The sequence below is a fragment of the Neofelis nebulosa genome, chromosome 3 (genome assembly GCF_028018385.1).
Source record: "Neofelis nebulosa isolate mNeoNeb1 chromosome 3, mNeoNeb1.pri, whole genome shotgun sequence".
NCBI classification, from domain to species: Eukaryota; Metazoa; Chordata; class Mammalia; order Carnivora; family Felidae; genus Neofelis; species Neofelis nebulosa.
Genome location: NC_080784.1, coordinates 71940170 through 71961953, shown reverse-complemented (window position 1 = coordinate 71961953; position 21784 = coordinate 71940170). Strand labels below are relative to the sequence as shown.

At 35.3% G+C, this 21784-nt stretch overlaps 1 protein-coding gene across 2 annotated transcripts in view; it reads left to right on the top strand.

The window, feature by feature from the left end:
- Positions 1-10730, top strand: part of GLRB (glycine receptor beta) — a 91520-nt gene extending 80790 nt beyond the window's left edge. For both annotated transcript variants that reach the window (XM_058721064.1, XM_058721065.1), the window contains 2 exons: positions 101-399; positions 9056-10730. In XM_058721064.1, the coding sequence (XP_058577047.1) occupies positions 101-399; positions 9056-9352 (596 nt within the window). In that variant the 3' untranslated portion in view covers positions 9353-10730. The remainder of the gene's footprint in view (positions 1-100; positions 400-9055) is intronic.
- Positions 10731-21784: the final 11054 nt, after the last annotated feature.

Sequence of the window (21784 nt, the reverse complement as noted above, 5' to 3'; positions counted from 1 at the left end):
ATTGGGAGTTAACTGCAGAGGGATATCATCAAAAAGTAATGTTTGCAGAACATTTCACAGGGGTAAGAAGCAACTTTAACTGCTATTTCTATTTCTGTAGGTATCTTCTCAGTACTCAGCTTGGCCTCTGAGTGCACAACCCTTGCTGCTGAACTTCCCAAAGTATCCTACGTGAAGGCCCTTGATGTGTGGCTCATTGCTTGTCTTCTCTTTGGGTTTGCTTCTCTGGTGGAGTATGCTGTCGTGCAGGTGATGTTGAATAACCCCAAACGAGTCGAAGCAGAGAAAGCCAGAATTGCAAAGGCTGAGCAGGCAGATGGAAAAGGTGGAAATGTAAATGCTGCTAAAAAGAATACTGTGAATGGTACAGGGACTCCTGTTCACATTAGCACTTTGCAGGTAAGAATGACACTGGCAAAAGTATTTCCCCCATCTGCTCTGCAGTTCAGGAGAAAGGTACTTTTCTGTGGGTGTGAAGCTTTGATAGAATTGGTGCTCCCTCATTCTTCTCTCACAGATAAAAAGGAACTGAAACACATGGAACCTTTTTGTAAGAGAAATAAAAAATACTTAGGTCACATACTAATTAACTTGAACTCTGGTTAAGTGATCTAGAGAAGAAAACAAAGACGTTCTATGGAATGGGTGCTTGATTTTCAGTAGTGCCACAATCAGCTCCATTTTATGGTATGTCACGGGGTCTGGATGATTGCAGAAATTATCTAGTAATAGGGAACACCAATGTGCAAGGAATTTGGAATCTTAATATATTCGATGCAGTGGGATTGATACTAGAGATTCACTGGAAGCAGATTTTCAGAGTACTATAGAACATATCAAAATTATTTGTGAAGATAGATACAAAGGATAAATAGGATCTAGAACATTAGACTGAATTATTTATTTTTTATCAAAGAATAATTGCTACACAATATTGAATTAGTTTCATATGTACAACATAATGATTTGATACTTATATACACTAGGAAATGTTCAGTGCAGTAAGATTTGTCACCATCTCTCACCTTACAAAATTGTTACAAAATTATTGACTTTATTCCCTATGCTGAAATTTACCTGTTGTGTCTCACTTATTTTTATAAATAGAATATTGTATCTTTTAATTCCTTTTACCTATTTCATCCATCCTCCTGCCCCCCTCCTCCAACAAACATCAGTTTGTTCTCTGTATCTATGAGTCTGTTTGTTTTGTTTTGTTTGCTTGTTTGTTTTGCTTTTAACTCCAAATATAAGTGAAACCATACAGTATTTACCTTTTACTGACTTATTTCACTTAGCATAATACTCTCTAGGTCCCCCCATGTGGTCACAGATGACAAGATTTCATTCTTTCTTGTGGTTGAGTAATACTCCATTGTATGTATTTACCACATCTTCTTTATCCATTCATCTATCAGTGGACGCCTAGGTGCTTCTATACCTTGGCTATTGTAAATAATGCTGCAATAAACATTGGGGTACATATGTCTTTTTGAATTAGTGTTTTCATTTTCTTCAGATAAATACCCAGGAGCAGAATTGCAGGATCAAATGGTGGCTCTCTTTTTAATTTTTTTCGGGAACCTCCACACTACTTTCCAGTTTACATGTCCACCAATAGTGCACAAGGATTGCCTTCTGTGTACATCCTCACCAACACTTGTTGCTTATTATCTTTTTGATAGTAGCCATTCTGACTGATGTTGTATGATAGCTCATTGTGGTTTTGATTTGAATTTTCCTGATTGTTAGTGATGTGGAGCATCTTTTCATGTGCCTGCTGATTATCTGCATATATTCTTTGGAAAAGTATTCAGGTCATCTGCCCAGTTTTTAACTGGATTGTTTTATTTTGTTTTTGATAGTGAGTTATATGAGTCTAATGTGAATGTTAGCACATTTGATATTGTCCCAAAGATCCCTTAAATTATCCTACATTTTAAAATCCTTTTTTCTTTTCGTGTTCAGTTTGGGTTATTTTCACTATCTTGTCCTCTAGATTGTTGATCTATTATTCTATATCATATAATCTGCTGTTTATTCCCTCTGATGTATTTATCATTCCTGTTATTGCATTCTTCAGCCCTGGTTGGTACTTTCTTATATTTTCCAGCTTTGTTAAAGTTCTCACTGTGTTCATCCTTTCTTCTCCTGAGTTTGATAGGCATTTTTATGACCATTACTATGAACTCTTTATCAAGTAGATTGCTTTGCTCCATTCATTTAGTTCTTTTTCTGAGGTTTTGTCTTGTTCTTTTATTTAGAACATATTCCTCTGTCTCTTCATTTACCTGACTTTCTCTATATGTATTGGGTAGTTCAGCTCCTTTTCCTGGTCTTGAAGGAGGAGCTTTATGTAGAAGTTGTCTTTGGGGCCCAGAAGTGCAATTCCCCTTGGTCTCCAGAACAAGGTTGCTCCAGGAATGTCCCCTGTGTAGTCTGTGTGCACTCTCCTGTTGTGGTGGGGAAATGACTGCTGTGGGTACATGATAGGTGGGAGTAGCCCTGGACCAGCTGGCTGCGATGCCTGGCTGTCACTGCTGCAGATGCACTGGTGGGTAGGGTTATTATGCTGTTGGCTGTAAGGCCTAGACAAGGCCCAGGCTTGTTTGACACTCTTGGTGGATCATGCCCTCTGACATTAGCAGTCTAGAGGGAAAATCCAAAATGGTGCTCCCCAGTGCCAAAATCAGCATGGCAGAACAAGATAGTAAAAATGGCTGCCTCCAGTGTCTCAGTCCCTGGGGAGAGAGAGGCCCAGCTTTCTCTTGCCTCTCTAGTGGGTGCATTAGTAAGGAGGCCTCCTTCACCTATAGATATGCACTTTTTGATTGTGTTTCTTGCACTGCTTTCCATGTCAAGTGAGCCAGCACGTGAGCTTTTTAAAAGTGGGTTATTCTGTCACTACAGTTTCATAGTTTTCCTGGATATGTTCCTTGTAAGTTTTCAGAGTTGAGTATTTTGGGGGTTCCTCTCTCCTGTGAAGAATCTAAGGGGTAATGTGCCTTACATGGAGTTCCAATCTTTCACTCCTCAGGGTAAATAAACTTCTGTATCTTTGAGATCCCTCCGATCCATGGAGTGCTGCACCTCGGGTGTGTTTTTTCCTTAGCGAGACAGTGTCTCTGCCTCTTCTACCCATTTTCTTGTTCCTTGTTGCAGAGGCTCTGTTCATCCAGCTTCTCAATCCCCTTCATTGCACTGCTTTCCATGTCATGTGAGTCAGCACCTGAGCTTCTCAATCCAGTTTCTCAATCCCCTTCAGAGGGAATTATTCCATATGCAGTTATGGATTTGTTATGTCCACGGGAGGGGTGAGTTCAGGATCTTCTATGCCATCTTGAACTCTCCCCCAGAATTATATTATTTAAATTTTAGTCTTCAGGCATTAAAATAATTTCCCGATGAAGAAAACTTCATCATATTTAAGAACTTCTGTATTTCAATTCTCTATGTTTGGGTTGCCAATAGAAACACACGTGCCTTAATTCTGAACCTGCTACATTCTGCTACAGAAGTCATAGAGTGATGCTTAGGGAGTTTAAAAGTTGACCAGAAATTTTAATCTCCAGAAATAAATGTAAATTACTCTCATTGCTTACAGGCCAAATGCAATTTCTTTTTTAAAAAAATTAATGTTTATTTATATAAGAGAGAGAGAGAGAGAGAGAGAGAGTGCAAGTGGGGGACAGGGACAGAGAGAGAGGAAGACAGGATCTGAAGCAGGCTCCAGGCTCTGAGCTGTCAGCACAGAGTCCAATGCAGGCCTTGAACCCATGAACCGTGAGATCATGACCTGAGCCTAAGTTGGACGCTTAACCAACTGAGCCACCCAGGTGCCCCCAAATGCAATTTCTAAAATGAACATTGGACCTATGTAGTATTTGTACCCTGAGAAAGATTTCAGAACATGAATGCATCTGAAAATAGCTTAGCTTTATATATATATATATATATATATATATATATATATATATATATATATATATATCAAACTTAGAGCAAATGTGTAAGCTTGATAAATTCAGTAAGATTGTTACACATTGACACATAAAAGTATGTAAAAAAAGAAATTAAAAAATTGTTTCTTTTTTCATTGATGGTTTTCCTGTGAAAAATATAGTTTTTGGTTTCAAAATGCATCTGTTCCAGTGTATTTTGCTTTCAAATCACAAACTTTTGCTAAGTAATTTCAATGAAATTGTTAGCAAAACCCAACGTCGGCTGCTTGCCACTGGAAAGGTAATACTCAAAAGACAGGTGCTGGCCAGAAAGGAAAGATTCCTTTATTTAGGAGTCTGGCAACCTGGGGAGACAACAGATTGGTGTCCAAGGACCATCTCCGAGGTTCCAGGTTAAGGAGCAGGGTTTTTAAAGGGAAATTCAGGGTAGGAGATTACATATATGTTGATGAAAAAGGCAGGGAAACTTATGACTATTCATGAGGAAAGGTGGAATACACACATTGAGCAAACATACATGCAGCATCCATCCCGTGTTCACTTTGGGGTGGGGACTTAACACCAGAGGAGGAAAAATTCAGCTCCTGGCGTCAGTCAGGAGGTTATTTTACGCCAAGGACAAGGGGCTATGGGCATGTTCCAAGAGCTGGTATAAACTCGAATGGGGTCTTAGGCTCATTATCTGTTAAGGAATGCAGGGCTTTGCTTGTTCATAGGCTGGAACTGTATCAGTTGACCTTGAGTTCAAGCCTCTGTAGAAACAGCTAGTGGATTTGTTAGTGGGGTCTGAAAAGACACAATAGCTGATTAGGGAGAAACAATTCTCTAAAAAACAACCTTTAAACTTTCTGCTGGTTTCAATCTCATTAACACTGTGGGGCATGGTTTCAAAATGATATGTCATTTATTTTTAGACAGCATAGGAATAGTAATTGGAAGCACAGTGAAATTTGGATTATAGGAAATTTTTGATGCTGATATTTAAAATAATACTGTCCTTGCTAAGAAAAGGGATGATATAAAAAAATGTAAGAGCAATGATAGTTTAATCTAGCTTTTAACGTGTTTTTATAATTTTAGCTGCATACATAAATCTGTCATCATACATACATAATTTTCCAGGTAAATTTAGGACTTCCTCAACCATTACAATATTTTGTTTACTAATTTGTTTGTTCACTCACACATTTCTTTCTTTTAATTCAGCAAAAACAGTGAAGACCTACTGTTGTTAATAACATCCTATTCTCAATGCCTAGTGTGTGCCGTGTACCATTCACAAGAAAGTTGTGAATGAAAGACAAAAATAGTATCCTTGCTTTTGGATTTGATTGAATTAAAAATAAAATCTACTGTTCATGCTTCAATGGGATAGTTGTTTCTTATGGTAGTGTTAAATTTTTAAAAATAAGGAATGACTTAAATTTAGTAAAATATATAGAGATTATTCCCTTCTGAATGTGTTTTCATCAACTGCAGAAGGTATCTTTATCACCACGAAATCATGCGTAAGTCTTCTGGTCAAGGAATATTGCATAAGGTTATTTGCCTTTAAATGTGTGACTCAAACTGAAAAGGACAACAAAGAAAATCTTAAAGGCTTCAGTTTGAAACATTAGTAAGTTATTCTCTGCATCATTTTTTTTTATTCCTGACAGTTTCATTATCATTTTTGCTACCTCATTTTTGCTACCAGTGATTTTCAAAAGTGACAAGTTTATATGATGAAATTAAGACACATATTTATCTGAGAAAAATTGAGAAATTTTAGATTGGAGATTAATATAACTAAGATCACTTTTAATAATGTGTTATGTAGGGTTAGTATCTCATTTATAAGGAGTTTATTGAATCTCTCTTCATGTGATATTATAATTGCTTAAAACATTTTAATAAATTTGTACTTTTATGTACATATTAGATATAATTATGTGTGAAGAGTATTAACTAAATAAAAAGTTATGTTTGTATAAAATCTCTGATGAATGGAAAAAGGGGAGAGCAGCCAACTTGTTAATGAATCATGACTTATTTAAGGAATCTGAGGACTTCTTATTTCTTTCTCAGTTGTGTCACATAATTAAAAAATATTTCTGTAGAAGAGGTTCTCTCCATCAGTACGCGCACACACACACACCCCTACTCTTTTCAAATAGAAGAATCTTCAACTATGTTTCTAAAAGAGGTTTTAATAAATAAAATGATTGAAGATTTAGTATAACCAAATTGAAGCCCTTTGGAGTACTTTTCTATTTTATTATTTTAACATTGAATAAATTATTCTTCTCTTACTGACAAGTTTACTGTATTTAAATAAACTCTCTGAATAAATATAACATCCTGTGTCACATTTTGAATAAACTGTGTAGGTAAAATTTTTAAATTATTCAAATTGCTAGCAGAATCTAAGAATATGTTTATGTAAATAAAACAGATTAGAAAATGTGAAGCATTTATGTGTGACTTAGGTTATAATATCATATAAATTTGATTACTTGTTTAGTTATTTATAGATACTAAAACTATACTTATAGCTATGTAGGTGTGTATAAAATATGACTTAAAGCAAATGTATTTCTCATGTAAATATGCATCTCTTTCTTTGTGAAAAAGTAAAATCACTGAGAAGAAACATGCTTCTTAAGTCTATTGGCAGAAGCCAGAAATACTCCTTTGTTTTGATAAGTGGATTCTAAAGCACAGTTAGTGAATCTAAAACTTTAGATTTCTTAGAGAATTCTCAAGGGAGAAAGACTGGGATATCTACAGAGTCCCAGATTTTGCAGATTACTCTGAGAGTCTGAGGATAGTGCACAGATTTGATATGCAGAGCCTGTTCTCAACCTCTGTTCCAGTGAAGGTAGTCATTTTAGTCTTTACAAAAGTTCACTGGTACATACTGAGACTGACTCCTCAGATACCACTGGAAAATTTGAGCTTTAAATGTGGGCTTCCTTCTGGCACACTTACACGGAAGGTGTGTCAATGTGAATATGAATGAGTCTGTGTATGTGCGTGAGTCTGTCATGGTGGTGGAGCTTAAATGACAGACCGCTTGCTGAAAATGGCCTTTTGAAATTTCCAATTGGGAAACTTAAGTGGAAGGTCTAAAGGTAAATTTTATATATATAAAGTCTATTTTCTATCATATATAATCATTATATTCATAATTCATAATCACATATATAATACTCATGTACAAATATTTATAATAGTCAAATAAATACATTCATGAATTTTATATATATATATATATATATATATATATATATATATATATGTTTTCCCAAAGTCCTATTTAAATAATTTAGATTTTAGTTGCTACCTTTGCTGTCTTTCTCATTCACCAGCCCCTCTTTTTTGCCAGATATTGTCATAGACACAGTGCATAAATTGGTATGGACTAGGCACTAGACCTGTGGTTGCTCCGTCAAAACCAGATACCTCATCAAGACACAATTACTCTTCTAAGCTCAGCTGAGATCTCACAATTGGCAAATTGTAACGGCACATTAGAAAAGCGGTGGGGATCCTCTTTCTTAAGGTTGGCTGCTGGTAGCTAAAACAAAGTGCCATCAAAGCAGGATGGAAATGTGTTTCCATTTGGGCTATTTAATAACAAACATTCTCTAAATATGTTAATATATTGGCACTCCATATCTTTTCTTTCTTGTGTATTTTTGTATAATTATGTTTATATAAATGTATTTTTTAAAAATTCTTACTCAATGGGATTGTACAAATATCTATGTGGTATAAAGTATATAATGATCAAGCTAACACTTGCATACCAGCTGAAAAAATAACATTACCAATACATGTTCATAATTGAAAAAAAAATGGAAATAACCTACATATATAATGACAGGAGATGCATAAACACATTTTGGCTTTTCCACTCAGTGTATCTTAATTATGTGTGCTATCCACCTCTAGACACTGCCATCTGGCTCTGGCCCAGAAAATATGTCTCAGTGTTTGTTCAGATAAAGGATAAGGTCCTGCTACCTGAAGTACTTCTAGGAAATAATGTGTTTTACTTCTTAGAGTAAGCATAACTTTTACCCAGCCATAACTTAGGGTAAGTAGAATCCATATGTATTATACTAACAAGGCAAAAACTATAGTATACCGACAGTATATATAATGACATAGTTTCCTTTTTCAGTCAAATCAGTAAATATCGATAATGGAGATCCCAAAGGTGAAGCATAGAACTCAGGAGTAAGAACAGTAGGAAATTAAGCAGTAGAGTCAAAAGCTGGCCCTTCTGTGGCCTTTTGTAATATCAGGGCTATCCTAGACACTGGGGTTAGCCTATACCTCTGTTTTTTCTAAGAGCATTTCTGATTGCTAGAGTTCAGTGTAAAATAATTGTTATGTATGTCATGGGGAATGAATTCAGATTTAATAATTCAGAGACCATCAACTGAATAATCTCTATGGCTTATGATCTGGCTGAAATACACACAATTTCTTTAGATTCTCTGAGTGTGGTTGGCTCTTCAAATTTAGTCAACAAATTAGGAATGGATGCCTTTCACCAGTAAATCTTTGGTTCATGGTAATTGTGACCATCTTTTAGATCTTGTTTGTGAGTGTGGTTTGGAGACAGAGTCTGTCTCATTGAGGAGATAAATGCCTCAGTCATTTATAAACCACCGTCTTTGGAAATAGAATCCATGGGGAAGTCAAAGGTTAGAAATACCAGAAGATTCCGTAATCCACATATTGTGGTAATGTGGTCTGTGTTATGGTTAAATATTGGATTTTTATTCATTGGTATTTCAGCTGAGAACTCTCACAAGCCTGGGAGCGTCTGAGATAAATGTTGGTTTGCGCTTTGATCCTTTGACATAAAATAACCTGTCAAAAGTTTATTCCATGACATAAGCCTTGTTATATGGGCAACATTTTCAAGCCCTAAATGTTCAGGTAACCCGATGGTCTAATCAGTTGCTATTAAATTGTTTTGCCAAACAGAGATAATAGTCAACTGATTAGACCATCAGATTTTTTAAATATCCTTTTGAAGAGATGTTTTATGAATAGAAAAAAATTAAATATACCCTGTCCTTAATTTTTATTCTCAGGTTGGAGAGACAAGATGCAAAAAGGTTTGCACCTCTAAGTCTGACCTGAGGTCTAATGACTTCAGCATTGTTGGAAGCTTACCAAGAGATTTTGAATTATCCAATTATGACTGCTATGGAAAACCTATTGAAGTCAACAATGGGCTTGGGAAATCTCAGGCAAAGAACAACAAGAAGCCGCCCCCTGCCAAACCTGTTATTCCAACAGCAGCTAAGCGAATTGATCTTTACGCAAGAGCATTGTTTCCTTTCTGCTTCTTGTTCTTCAATGTTATATATTGGTCTATATATTTATGATAAATCTTTTTCGTTTGTGTAAAATAAAATCCCATGTCATTGTGACCAACCTCATTCATAAATGCCAGTCTGAAAAATTTTGCATTTTCATAGCAATATATTGCATTTTGGATGCCATGTGATTGTAATAAAAATGTGGCACCTAACTTTTGAATGGCAGCATGATCTTGTTACGTCTGTGCTCTACTGATGATGTATATATGTATAGCAAACATACTGCTTTAGGAATAAATGAAGGATAAGCATACTCCATACAATAAAATCTAAACCGTTCTCTTCGGTTAGTGTAAATTGCAAATATTTCACATAATTCTGATAATAAAATGATGTGCACGCTGGATCCTGTTATGATGACCACTCTAATGTATGTAGTATTTCAAATTTCCTTCCTTGTAACTTTCAGAGAAAGCCATCTTATTCTTGTATAATTTTAGATGGTACTATCACAGATTAAGCAAAAATTATATTCCATATTGTTTAAACTTTGTAAGTAGAAATATATTAACTATAATTATGTGGGCTCTGTGGAGAAATAAAGTTCAAAAAGTTACTAGTTTGTAAAATCAGCTCATTTTAAAGTGTGTCTGTGTTGTCAAAATGCCAGGTTATGAAACACGGTAAGCATTTTTGAAACAAAGGGACATCTGGATTTACATAAATTCATACTGAATTCTGGCTTCTGATAAAAATAAAGGATAGATACATTGATTAAATGTTTCTGACAAAAGAAATTCTATTTAATCCATCTTAAAGCCTAAATATATTTTCATGGATTTCATTTTATTGATATAGAATATACAAAATCATTGTGCCTTAAAGAGTCATAAATATTTTAAATTGGAATATAATAATGGATATATGATTCCACATAATTTTTAAGAAACCAAGAGGAAAATACCCTATTATTAGAAGTAACGAGTCTGGAAAAAAAAAATCTTTGAAGGATTTTAGCTTCTTTATTTTATTAAAATTCTTACATATTTTAAAGTAAAACTAATTTTTTTAATTCATTTCTTTTTTATTTGAATAATTTCGGATTTGTTATAAAACATTTAAAGATTAAGTATATAATGTCTTTGTCTATGTTAGGCCTTCTAGTTGTATTTTTGTTCTTGCTACAAGTCTAGATTACTTATTTACTTTGATCTTCAGTTTGAAAGTAGGCAATTTCTGGTCTATAAGTGTCCTATATCCTAGTGGTATCAACCCAATGTACCTTTTTATTTCTCCATAGTTGAAATTGGAATTATCAGTAATTCATATAACACAAACATAAGACCAAATAAGTATATTTACATTATTTGGAGAGTTCTGTCGCAGATGAGAATTTATATGGTTAATTCAACAATAAAGTGTGTTTAAATATTGTTTATGCAAATTGCTATGTGTCATTCAATGCTATTTTATTAAGGACTTTAACTTTTAAAAGATTTTCACCGATTACCAAATTTTTAAAAAACAAGATGTAATCTAATCCTCTGTAGAACTTCAGCACCCCCTAGTTGCAAAAGCTCAGCCATCTGAATAGTTTTATTTTTTTTTTTTATTTTTTTATTTTTTTTATTTTTGGGACAGAGAGAGACAGAGCATGAACGGGGGAGGGGCAGAGAGAGAGGGAGACACAGAATCGGAAACAGGCCCCAGGCTCCGAGCCATCAGCCCAGAGCCTGACGCGGGGCTCGAACTCACGGACCGCGAGATCGTGACCTGGCTGAAGTCGGACGCTTAACCGACTGCGCCACCCAGGCGCCCCTCTGAATAGTTTTAAAATGCCACAAGTAACCCTACTGATGGACTTCAATATCCTGCAAGGACCCAAGGCAGTAACATTTTAATGGAACCATGCTAGGAAGAAAATGCCTTGAGTAAGATTTGAACCATTTACAACTTTTATTTATGAAAATGGCATTTGCTTATAATACATTTTTTATATTTCTGCAAATTTCACTCATATTCAGAAGTTTGATTTAGATATAGAGTTTTAAGTGGGAAATGTACCAAATGGAAGACAGGTTTCATTATACAAGAATTTATTTATTGAAAATAATGTGAATGAATTCCTTTCTGTAATATTTTAGCCCCCTAAGATCAATTTTAATACCAAACTAAATACATAGCCATCTAAGGATTAAGTGTGTATATAGAACTTCAAGTGGGACATTAGACAGTGATCATAACAATAAGGTCCAACTAGTGTCCACTTAACAGTTGTTCTATAATTATTATCTCAAGGACTTAGTCGCTTAACCCCAGGGTAGTTCTGGTCTGTGTCTTTAAATATTATGTCTTTCTAGGAGACTCGCAGTGTATTTACCTGTATCTCAGTATCTCAGATCCACTGTCTCCAAAATAAAAAATTATCTTGTCCTCACAATCAGTAGGTTCTCTCATTCCCTTATTCCTGTTAAAGCCGTCCCTGTTGCAGTCAGCCATATTAAATCTTCTTTCCTTCTCTCACTCTACACCCGTTCAAGTACGGAGGCATATAGATTCTCCCTCTCACACCTACCACTTCCTCCTCTCTGTTTCTGCTGACACAACCCTAATTCACTTGCCCTTTCCCATTCCTTATCAGACTGTTACAGCAGACTCGCTCCACTAGAACCCAGCTTATTATCATTATTATTATTTTCATCAGGTAGGCTTCACACCCATTGTGGGGCTTGAACTCACGATCCTGAGCTCAAGAGTCACATGCTCCACTGACTGAGCCATCCAGGCACCTCAAATCAGCTAATTTTTGAACTGTGTGATACTCATTTTTTTTAATTACCCAAGTAAGACGTGAATACCTTGATGTATTAGAAACCAAGATGTATTTCGTGTAAGCACTCAAAGTTGCTGTCATGGCAGCTGCTCTCCAAGGTCTTTTCTCTTTTCCCCAGAGGTCACCACCTTAGGCATCTGCCTTAGGCATTTACAACTCTATCGGTTTTTTTAAATCAAATTTTTAATTAAAATTTTTTTTAACATTTATTTATTTTTGAGAGAGACACAGAGACAAAGCATGAGTGGGCGAGGGGCAGAGAGAGAGGGAGACACAGAATCCAAAGCAGGCACCAGGCCCTGAGCTGTCAGCACAGAACCTAATGTGGGCCTTGAGTCCACGAACCCCAAGATCATGACCTGAGCCAAAGTTGGACCCTTAAATGACTGAGCCACTCAGGCACCCTTATCCAGTTGTGTTTTTTTAAATGTTCATTTATTTATTTTTGAGAGAGAGAGAGAGAAAGAGCACAAGTCAAGGAGGGATACAGAGAGAGAGGGAGACACAGATTCCAAAGCAGGCTCCAGACTCTGAGCTGTCAGCCCAGAGCCTGATGTGGGGTTCAAACCCATGAACCGTGAGATCATGACCTGAGCCAATGTTGGGCACTTAACCGACTAAGCCACCCAGGTGCCCCCCCATCCAATTTTTAAATATGAAAGATAATTTAATATAATGGGATTTAACATAAAGGGGATTTTACCATATGTTTTGTTTTGCAATTAGCTTAGTTTTTGTTTAATATGTCTTGGAGATCTTTCTTTGTGAGGACATATTGGACATTCATAGGTCTATCTTCTGTCTCCTATTATTTTATAGCATGAATATGCCTGAATGTAGCTTCCTCTTAAACAGAAATTTGTGCACATATGAGTATTCTTCCATGAGACAAATGCCAGAAGTGAAGTTACTGAGTTGAAAGATGTATACATTTTAGATTTGGGGAGTTCTCCCAGATTTCCCTCCTAAAAGCTACAAATGTAGCTTTTCATCATGATAAACTCTCACAACCTAGTCATCTCTTAACCTATTTTATGTCATTGACATATTACTTTTATAGTTCTTTTGAAATTGTTTCAGACTTTTAGAAAGCTTGCAAAAATATTCCAAAGAATTCCTGTCTACCATTTATCCAGTTTCCTCAAATGTGAATATTTTATCATATTTGCTTTATTCCCCACTACTGTGTGTGTGTGTGCGTGTGTGCGCGTGTGTGTGTAAGTGTGCATGTGTGAGTGCGTGTGTGTGTCCTTGAGACTTTTTTTTTCTGAAACATTTAAAATAAAGTTGCATAAAGATATGATGATATCCCTTTACCTCTACAAACTTCAGTGTACGTTTCCTAAACGAGAACTTGGTACCACCATAATGCCAAGTATCCATATCAAGAAATTAACATTAATAAAATGCTATATTCTAGAGACTTTATTCCAATTTGCCAATTGCCCCACTGTGTTCGGAGGGGGTGTTCAAGATCCAATCCAGTTTCATATATTTCACTTAATTATCATGCCAAGTATCCATATCAAGAAATTAACATTAATAAAATGCTATATTCTAGAGACTTTATTCCAATTTGCCAATTGCCCCACTGTGTTCGGAGGGGGTGTTCAAGATCCAATCCAGTTTCATATATTTCACTTAATTATCATGACGTTAAGTTCTGTAAAATAAAACTGTGATCGTGGCATCTGGTCAAACATCTCTAGTACCTTGTGTTGCCCAATGAGCTAAGTAAAAAAAAAATCCTCTTTTTGACATGAGATTCTCTCCTGTTAAATGTTTAATTTATCCCTGAAGCTGTTTCTCCTACTACTCCTCTGCTCACATTTTGAAATCCAACCAAATTGATTTTGACCTTTATGTTTCATTTAGTAGTGATTGGAGTGTTAAGTTCAGCCAGGTACCTTGCCTTATAGGAAAGTGGTTTACGTTTCACTATTTCTTTTACGTGTGCCAGCCTTGGATGTCATGTCTTTAAATACTCCTTTTAACTGATGTGTTTTCACTCAACATTGTCTTTTAGTCACATGGTTACATCTCTATTGAAAAATAAAGTTAAAATATTTCCCATTACATACACAGTGTTTAACTCAAGCTGCTCTAAAAACAACTCAATTTATCATCTATTACACTGAAAACTTCAGCTTACGCAAATAGTTGAATATAAAATTCTAAAGTACCAAGCCTAGGGGTGCCTGGGTCAGTTAAGCGTCTGACTTCGACTCAGGTCAAGATCTCAGTTTGTGATTTCAAACCTCGCATTGGGCTCTGTGCTGACAGCTCAGAGCCTGGAACCTGCTTCAATTCTGTGTCTCCCTCTCTCTGCCTCTCCTCTTCTTGCACTCTGTCTCTCTCTCTCTCTCTCTCTCTCTCTCTCTCAAAAATAAATAAATATTAAAATACAATACCAAGCCTGTGATAAATGGTTAGAAATATTTTTGATAACTTTTACTCAATGCTTTCTTGTTAGAATATTACCTTGCTTTAGAATAGCAGATTTATTCCAATTATATTTTCAAATTAAATGCATATGTGTATATAACATATTAATAATTTAGCATTCATTAACTCACCCTCACTTTTTAACTAAACAGACTTTCTTGTGATTAATATTAATGGATAATATGAATGTTATATTCAAGGTTGGTTATACTCTTAGTGTGTGTATACACATATATACAGACATTTAATATTTTATATTTAATATGTTTTATATTTTCTCTACATATATACCCATATATTGTTATATATGCATATATATTATTTTATTTTGTTCTTACTCAGCAAGAACAACGAAATTTTGGAATTTCTATATTCTAAACAATAAATACCATTTACATTTCCACAAGTACTTTAAGATTTCTCACATCTCACATATCATACCCCAGACAATTCTTTCTAAACCCTCTTTAGCCTAGAATACTGAAAAAAAAAAATGTAGCTAGGTAAATGCTTCTTGGGTACTTAATATCTTAATAGGTGTTAACCAAAAACTGTGAGAACAGAGATTCCATTCCTAAATGAGAGTCAACAGTGTGAGAAGGAAATATACATTAAATTCCCAAATCACTATAAAACAAATCAGAATGCATAATGCATATTAGCAAAGCATAAGGAGGAACAAAATCATTTGTGTCAAAGGAAAAAAACCTGTCTTGAGGAAAAGTAAGTAAGAAATACTTTAATATACCCATTAATAAAGACCATTTTACCATTGATCATAGAATTTTGAAGCTAGACATTAGCTAAAAAAAGAAAATTATGATACGTAAAGTGCAGAAACATTGCAATTAAAAATGTCGAAGTGCTATTTGAATTTTATTTCCTAGTTAACATTGCTGAGGAAATAATGAACAGTAAAGAAAAGTTTCCTTAGCTGATGATGTAATGCACTTTACCTAATGTTTGTTTCTTAACTAAAACTCCCATCTGATCTTAATCCTGTAGCTTGAAACATTTTTCAGTAAATCCCAATTTGCAGCCTGAGGCAACTGCAGTTCAATTAATATCATTCACAGTGAGGCTGTCAAAAGGAGTCAGAGCCCTCCACCCCTTCAGCAAGAATGCAGTCAAACTACAGGTCCTTTCCCAATTACCTCATCAAACAGGGATTTTATTAGTCAATTAGCATTGCCTCACCCTATGCCATCGAAGACACATAACAGAAACCCCATTTGGTGAAACGGTAAACAAGATGAAGAGGCAAATGATTTCAGTTTTTGAAAAGCTCAGCTCAGTTCACTGTTCCCATGGGATATTCTTTTAAGTGTTTATTAGAGTTGGAAGTATAGCAGGAGGAAAATGGCATTTAACAATAGTAAACACCCTGTCCACTTCTCTTTGAGGACTGCAACCTCACGCCATACAGCTTTTAGGTATCTCCTCCTTAGGACACAAACACACAAGCACACCCGCTTGCTTTACTAACAGGGTTTTTTGTTGTTTTGTTGTTGTTTTTTTTTTATAAATCTAAGTCAGAAATTTCAGGCTTGTCAGCTACAAAGATGATCTTTAACTTATTAACTGGGAGAATTATATGGAACTCATTAAGAGGGAATACCTAATAAAGTCTGCCTTAGACTATTATAAAGCCTCATTCTAAACACAGCTGCACTTGTCTGGTTCATTCATTTGTATACTCAAAAGCCCTTTCATTCAAAAATCACCGGAGTTTCCAATCAGTCCACTGGCATCTTAGAAGCTTCCAAATTTCTAGATGAATTAATTTAAATGTCTAAAGAAAAATGTGAACTTTCCTAATGAATATATGCGGGACATGCATCATATAAAAATAATCTTAGGTTCTAAACAAAGACGAAAGCCAATTATTGTATTATATAGGGAGGCGGGAGTGGGTAGCAGAAAGACTAAACGTTATAGGACCTAGGTTATAGTTCTGAGTTTGCCATATACAATCCTGCAAACCTTCTCAAAGAATCTTTTTCTCCGTTGCCCTATTTTTAAAGAGGGAATAAAAATAATGCAAGAATGACCAATTACAACATGTAAGCCTGCCTTTTATAGTCCATTATAGACGAGGATTTGGGAACATAGAATCGAGGCTAGAATCCTATTTGCTAGTGTAAATCTTGGCAAATTATTCAACATCTGTGGGCCACAATTTGCCTATTTCTAACTCAGGGGTCGCAATGACAACCTCGTAACGTTTTTGTGGCGTTTTAATTTGTTGTTATAGGTAACATGCTCAGCAGAGTCCCCAGCACATAGTACGTGTAATAAATTATCGTTCTTATCATCTCATTTTACCTCTTACTACTATAACTACACTATTTCTAAGGAAGCTGCCACTTTTCAAAAGTTCTTTATTAAAATAACGAGTATTGGGCTAAAAAATACACCGACATTTTGACAATAGATTCACATCATGTCTGTCCTTCAGGTATTTTAGCACTCATAATCATCGAGATCAATTTGGAGTGTAAAGGACTTTAAGAATAGAAACAACATCAGGAACTATAAATTGCCTATTAAAATATTCTTGGAATGTGTAAAAAAAAATCTTCCGACTATTTACTTGGAAGTCCATAATGTAAACATTAGGTTGTGGGTAACGGAATATAGCAATGCCAAAAATTCAGAATCCACATATTTAAGGGTCATATTCTACATGTATCCTATACAAATAGATAAATGAGAATATTTTAGATTTATTTAAAAATAATACAGAAAATAATTTTCTAGATATGTTACCCATCTTGTTCAAATTGAGCTTAGTCTCTAATAACCCATGAATGTATGGTAGTAATACAAAATAATTAATGCTCTTAACAATTATCCTGGAGAACTGCATGATTCTCAAGTTCTTTCTGAAACATAGAGGGAATACTAAATTATGTTCAGTAGAATTTTCATTTCAATATATTTTATTGTACTTTAATTCTTTGAAGATTGGTAACCCAACTATGTACTGAACATATTCTCAATTAACCCAAATATCCAATTAACCCAATTCTGTGTAAATGATAATGTGTTGCATTCTGAACTTACATTGAAAATATGAGGCCAACCCCTAAGTAACAAAATTATATTGAACTTCTTAAGGCAACATAATTTATATGATAGCCATAGTATTTATCCATTTATGAAGAAACTTTTGTTAAAAACTTGACATCTAACAGGTGTAATGCTGTGAAAATATTAAAGTAAAAACTTAGTATATGTGTGTGTGTGTGTGTGTGTGTATGAATAGGTGTAAGTGAATATATATAATATATTATATATATATATATATATGTATACACACACACACACACATAGTATAGTAACAATTGGTGTTTTATTTGCAACTAAGACATACTATATTTTGCCCTTTATGAAGTACTAAAGGGTACCTATTTTATGTATATATGGAACAGTTTCACATTAAGGTTACATTAGAAGCTCTTTGAGAGAATGCCTATTTAAGGATCAAATAAAATCAGTGTGTGCTAATTGATATGAACCAGATGGCCCACAGAGAAAAACTTAGTCTCAACAGATTGTTCCATTTATTTATTTGTGTGCTATTCACTGAAAACACTCCCATTCTTGTATACGCCCCAGGTTAATTCTGCCCCACCTCATAAAATGAACTATAGCTTCTCCCCACATCATTCTATACATCAAGAACAACTCCTGTTTTTTTTACATTCCAAAGGGCTCAGGAAGGAAACACACCCAGCCGCCTCCCCATTTCTCTTAGTCCAGTTCTTTTGAGTTTGCCCATAATTCAGGTTGAATCTAACTCCTTCCACCAAACGCTGTGTCAGTCCTGTCCTCCAACGCAGGTTGGCAACTGCAGAATATCCTGTCTTGGTAGGATTCCTTCTCTTGGTGTCTATTCGTGAGTCATCATCCTTGATCCTAGCCCAGATGGCAGCCCTTCTTCTTCCATTCTTCCACTTCTATGGCTCAACCTCCTCTCGTGCCCTCAGGTCCATATGTTTCCGTATGTGTCCTCTGTGCCCCCTGGAATGCCCATGCTGGTATAAATAAAATCTTATCCTTAAGCTTTATGTGTGTGTGTGTTTTAATGTTTATTTATTTATTTATTGGGAGAGAGAGCATGAGTGGTGGAGGGGCAGAGAGGGAGAGAGAGAGAGAGAGAGAGGGAGAATCCCAAGCAGACTCCACACTGTCAGCACAGAACCCAACATAGGACTGGAACTCAGGAACTGTGAGATCATGACCTGAGCCGAAACTGAGAGTTGGTCGCTTAACCAACTGAGCCACCCAGGCGTCCCAAGCTTTATGTGTTTTATTCATTCCCCTGCCTTGCCTGTACTTAATCAAAAGTGGTTATCAACTATATCAGTTTCAGATGGGCCCTGTTTATCTTCCCTCACTACGTACGGGGTAAGGGACCTGAATTAGTGTCTTGCTTGGTCTCCAGTGGTTTTCCAGATTATTTCTCTACCAATGTATTTTAGACCATTGGAGCCGTATAAGAAATCACCATAGACTGGATGACTTAAACAACAAGCATTTATTTCTCACAGCCCTCGAGTCTGATAGTTTGAGATTAGGGTGCCAGCACAGTTCTTAGGGAACTCTTCCTGGCATACAGAGGGCCATGTTTCTGTGGTGTCCTCACATGGCAAAAAGAGAGCTCGTTAGCTCTCTGGCCTCTTCTAGGAGAAATAATCCCATTTATGAGAACTCCACCCTCATGACCTAATTACTTCGCCAAAGCCTAATCTCTAAACACCTTTACATTGGGATTAGGATTTCAACATATGAATTTGGGGGAGCCCAAACATTCACACCACTGCACTATACAAAACTACTTTTCTTTTTTTTTTGGTGCTTGAATTATCTTCCTTTATTATGCTTTTAAACAGGTGTGTGGATCTATGAAAGAGAGATCTGTGGGAATGGAAAACAATCAGAAAAATGGTAAAGGAAATATAATAATTACTTATTTTCCAACACTGAGAATTAAATCACTCTAACTTTCTGAAATATTTTATTTGAATTTCTTAATTCATTTTATTGATAAGTGACATATGAATACTTTGTCTTATTTGGTTTTTTAAGTAGAACTATGAAACCTAATAAAGGGAAACCTCACTAAAATGGATCCAGGAGACCAGAAGGGGAAGCTCCTAGGCCCTACCACTTGTCATCCATCGCAGCCGGGCAGGAAGAGACATAACTTGCAAATGATAATACTCTAGCTACTACTTTACTACCCAGCAGGAGGAAAAGGTTTTGCTCCTCCCCCAGCAACAACTCAGCCAATGAGAGACTGTCACAACTCAGCCAATGAAAAGCCACTGCATTTCAAACTCCCAGTTTACTCCAATGAACTTTTTGTTTATAACAGCCCTCCTGTTGTGTTTATAATGTAAACAACATGCTATGTTTTGTTTATAACAGCCCTTCTATAACAATCTCTATCCTCTATAAGGAACATAACTTTCTTTTGTTCTCCAGACTTGCCTAAGATTTGCCATAGCTTGTTTGTCCTGAATTGCCAATTTTCTGCTATTTCTGAATAAATTCACTGTTGCTGCTAAAATAACAGTTTTATTTTTAACGTTAACAGAACCTAAAGTATAAACTTGAAATTGTCACCTGTTATTTATCTAGAGTCTCTGCAGTTATGCCTAGAGGCAATTATGGTTATCAGTAGGTTTGTATTTTTCCAAATATTATCTTATGATATTAAAGAAAAAATATACAATTTTTTATTTACAATTAAATTACAATTTACAATTACAATATACAATGTATAAAAAATATACAAATAGTAGTGTTTTAAAATTTACATAAATGATATCTAAGTATATGTATCACACACAATATTAGATTTTTATTTATTTTTTTATTTTTTAATGTTTATTTTTGAGAAAGAGACATACAAAGCGTGAGTGGGAGAGAGGCAGAAAGAGAGGGCGACACAGAATCCGAAGCAGGCTCCAGGCTCTGAGCTTTTAGCACAGAGCCCGATGCAGGGCCCAAATCCTCGAACTGTGACATCGTGACCTGAGCCAAATTCGGATGGTTAACCGACTAAGCCACCCAGGTGCCCCTGTGAGAATGATTTTTTTAAATGCTTATTTATTTATGCTTATTTATTATGCTTATTTATTATTTATGATAGAGAGAGAGTATCCGAGCAAGAGAGAGAGGCAGAGAGATTGGGAGACAGAGGATGGGAAGCAGGCTCCACATATCAGCGCAATGCCCAATGCTGGGTTTGAACCCGAGAACCAGGAGATCATGACTTGAGACAAAATCAGGAGTTGGAGGCTAAACTGAGCCACCCAGATGCCCTGGAATGATTTTGTGTAGTACATAAATAACTACAGGTAGAACACCTGCACATTAAAAAAATAATTTATAATACAAAGTTTTTTGTAGGATAACTATATCAATTTACACACCTAATATTGTATAAAAGAACTTATTTTCACCCTCATTCAGCAAGAGATACAGTCAGAATTTAACAATTAGAAATTTACCAAGCTAAAGTGCTAAATATACTCATTGTCTCAATTTGAAGCTATTGACATAATTATATGTTTTTTCTTCTGTAAACTATTATGTAGTTACTGTGTTAGAAGATTTTCTAAAGCAAAATAATACCTGTATTCCTGACATAAGCAGTTTTTTCTGTGATGTATTATTTTAAGCATGATCCTTTTTGTACTTAATATTGTCTTTTAAAAGTTATGTAACATTGCTATATCTGTATTTATATGTGAGATGGGCCAAAATAATACCATTTTCATATGTCATCCATATTCTGTTCATGCATAAAGATTATACTAGTATCATAAAATAAGCTGAATATCTTCCTGTTTCTTTTTAGAGTCTGGAAGAAATTAAATAAGCCCAGAATTAATGGTCTCAGAGTTTTCTAGAACTCCCATAAAACAGACCCAGTCTTATGGTATTGAGGATACCAATGGGGGACGTTTATAAATCTGAGTGCATTTGAGCAAAAAAAGGATTGGTTTATTCAGGATTTTTCCTGGTTAGATAAATTTTGATAATTCATATTTTCTCTGGGAAATTACCGATTGCATTTAGATTTTTTTTTTTTTTTGCTTTTCTACAGTTTTTAAAAAATATTTATTTACTTATTTTCAGATAGAGAGAGAGAGATAGAGAGAGACCAGAGTAGGGTCAGAGAGAGAGAGAGAGAGAGAGAGAGA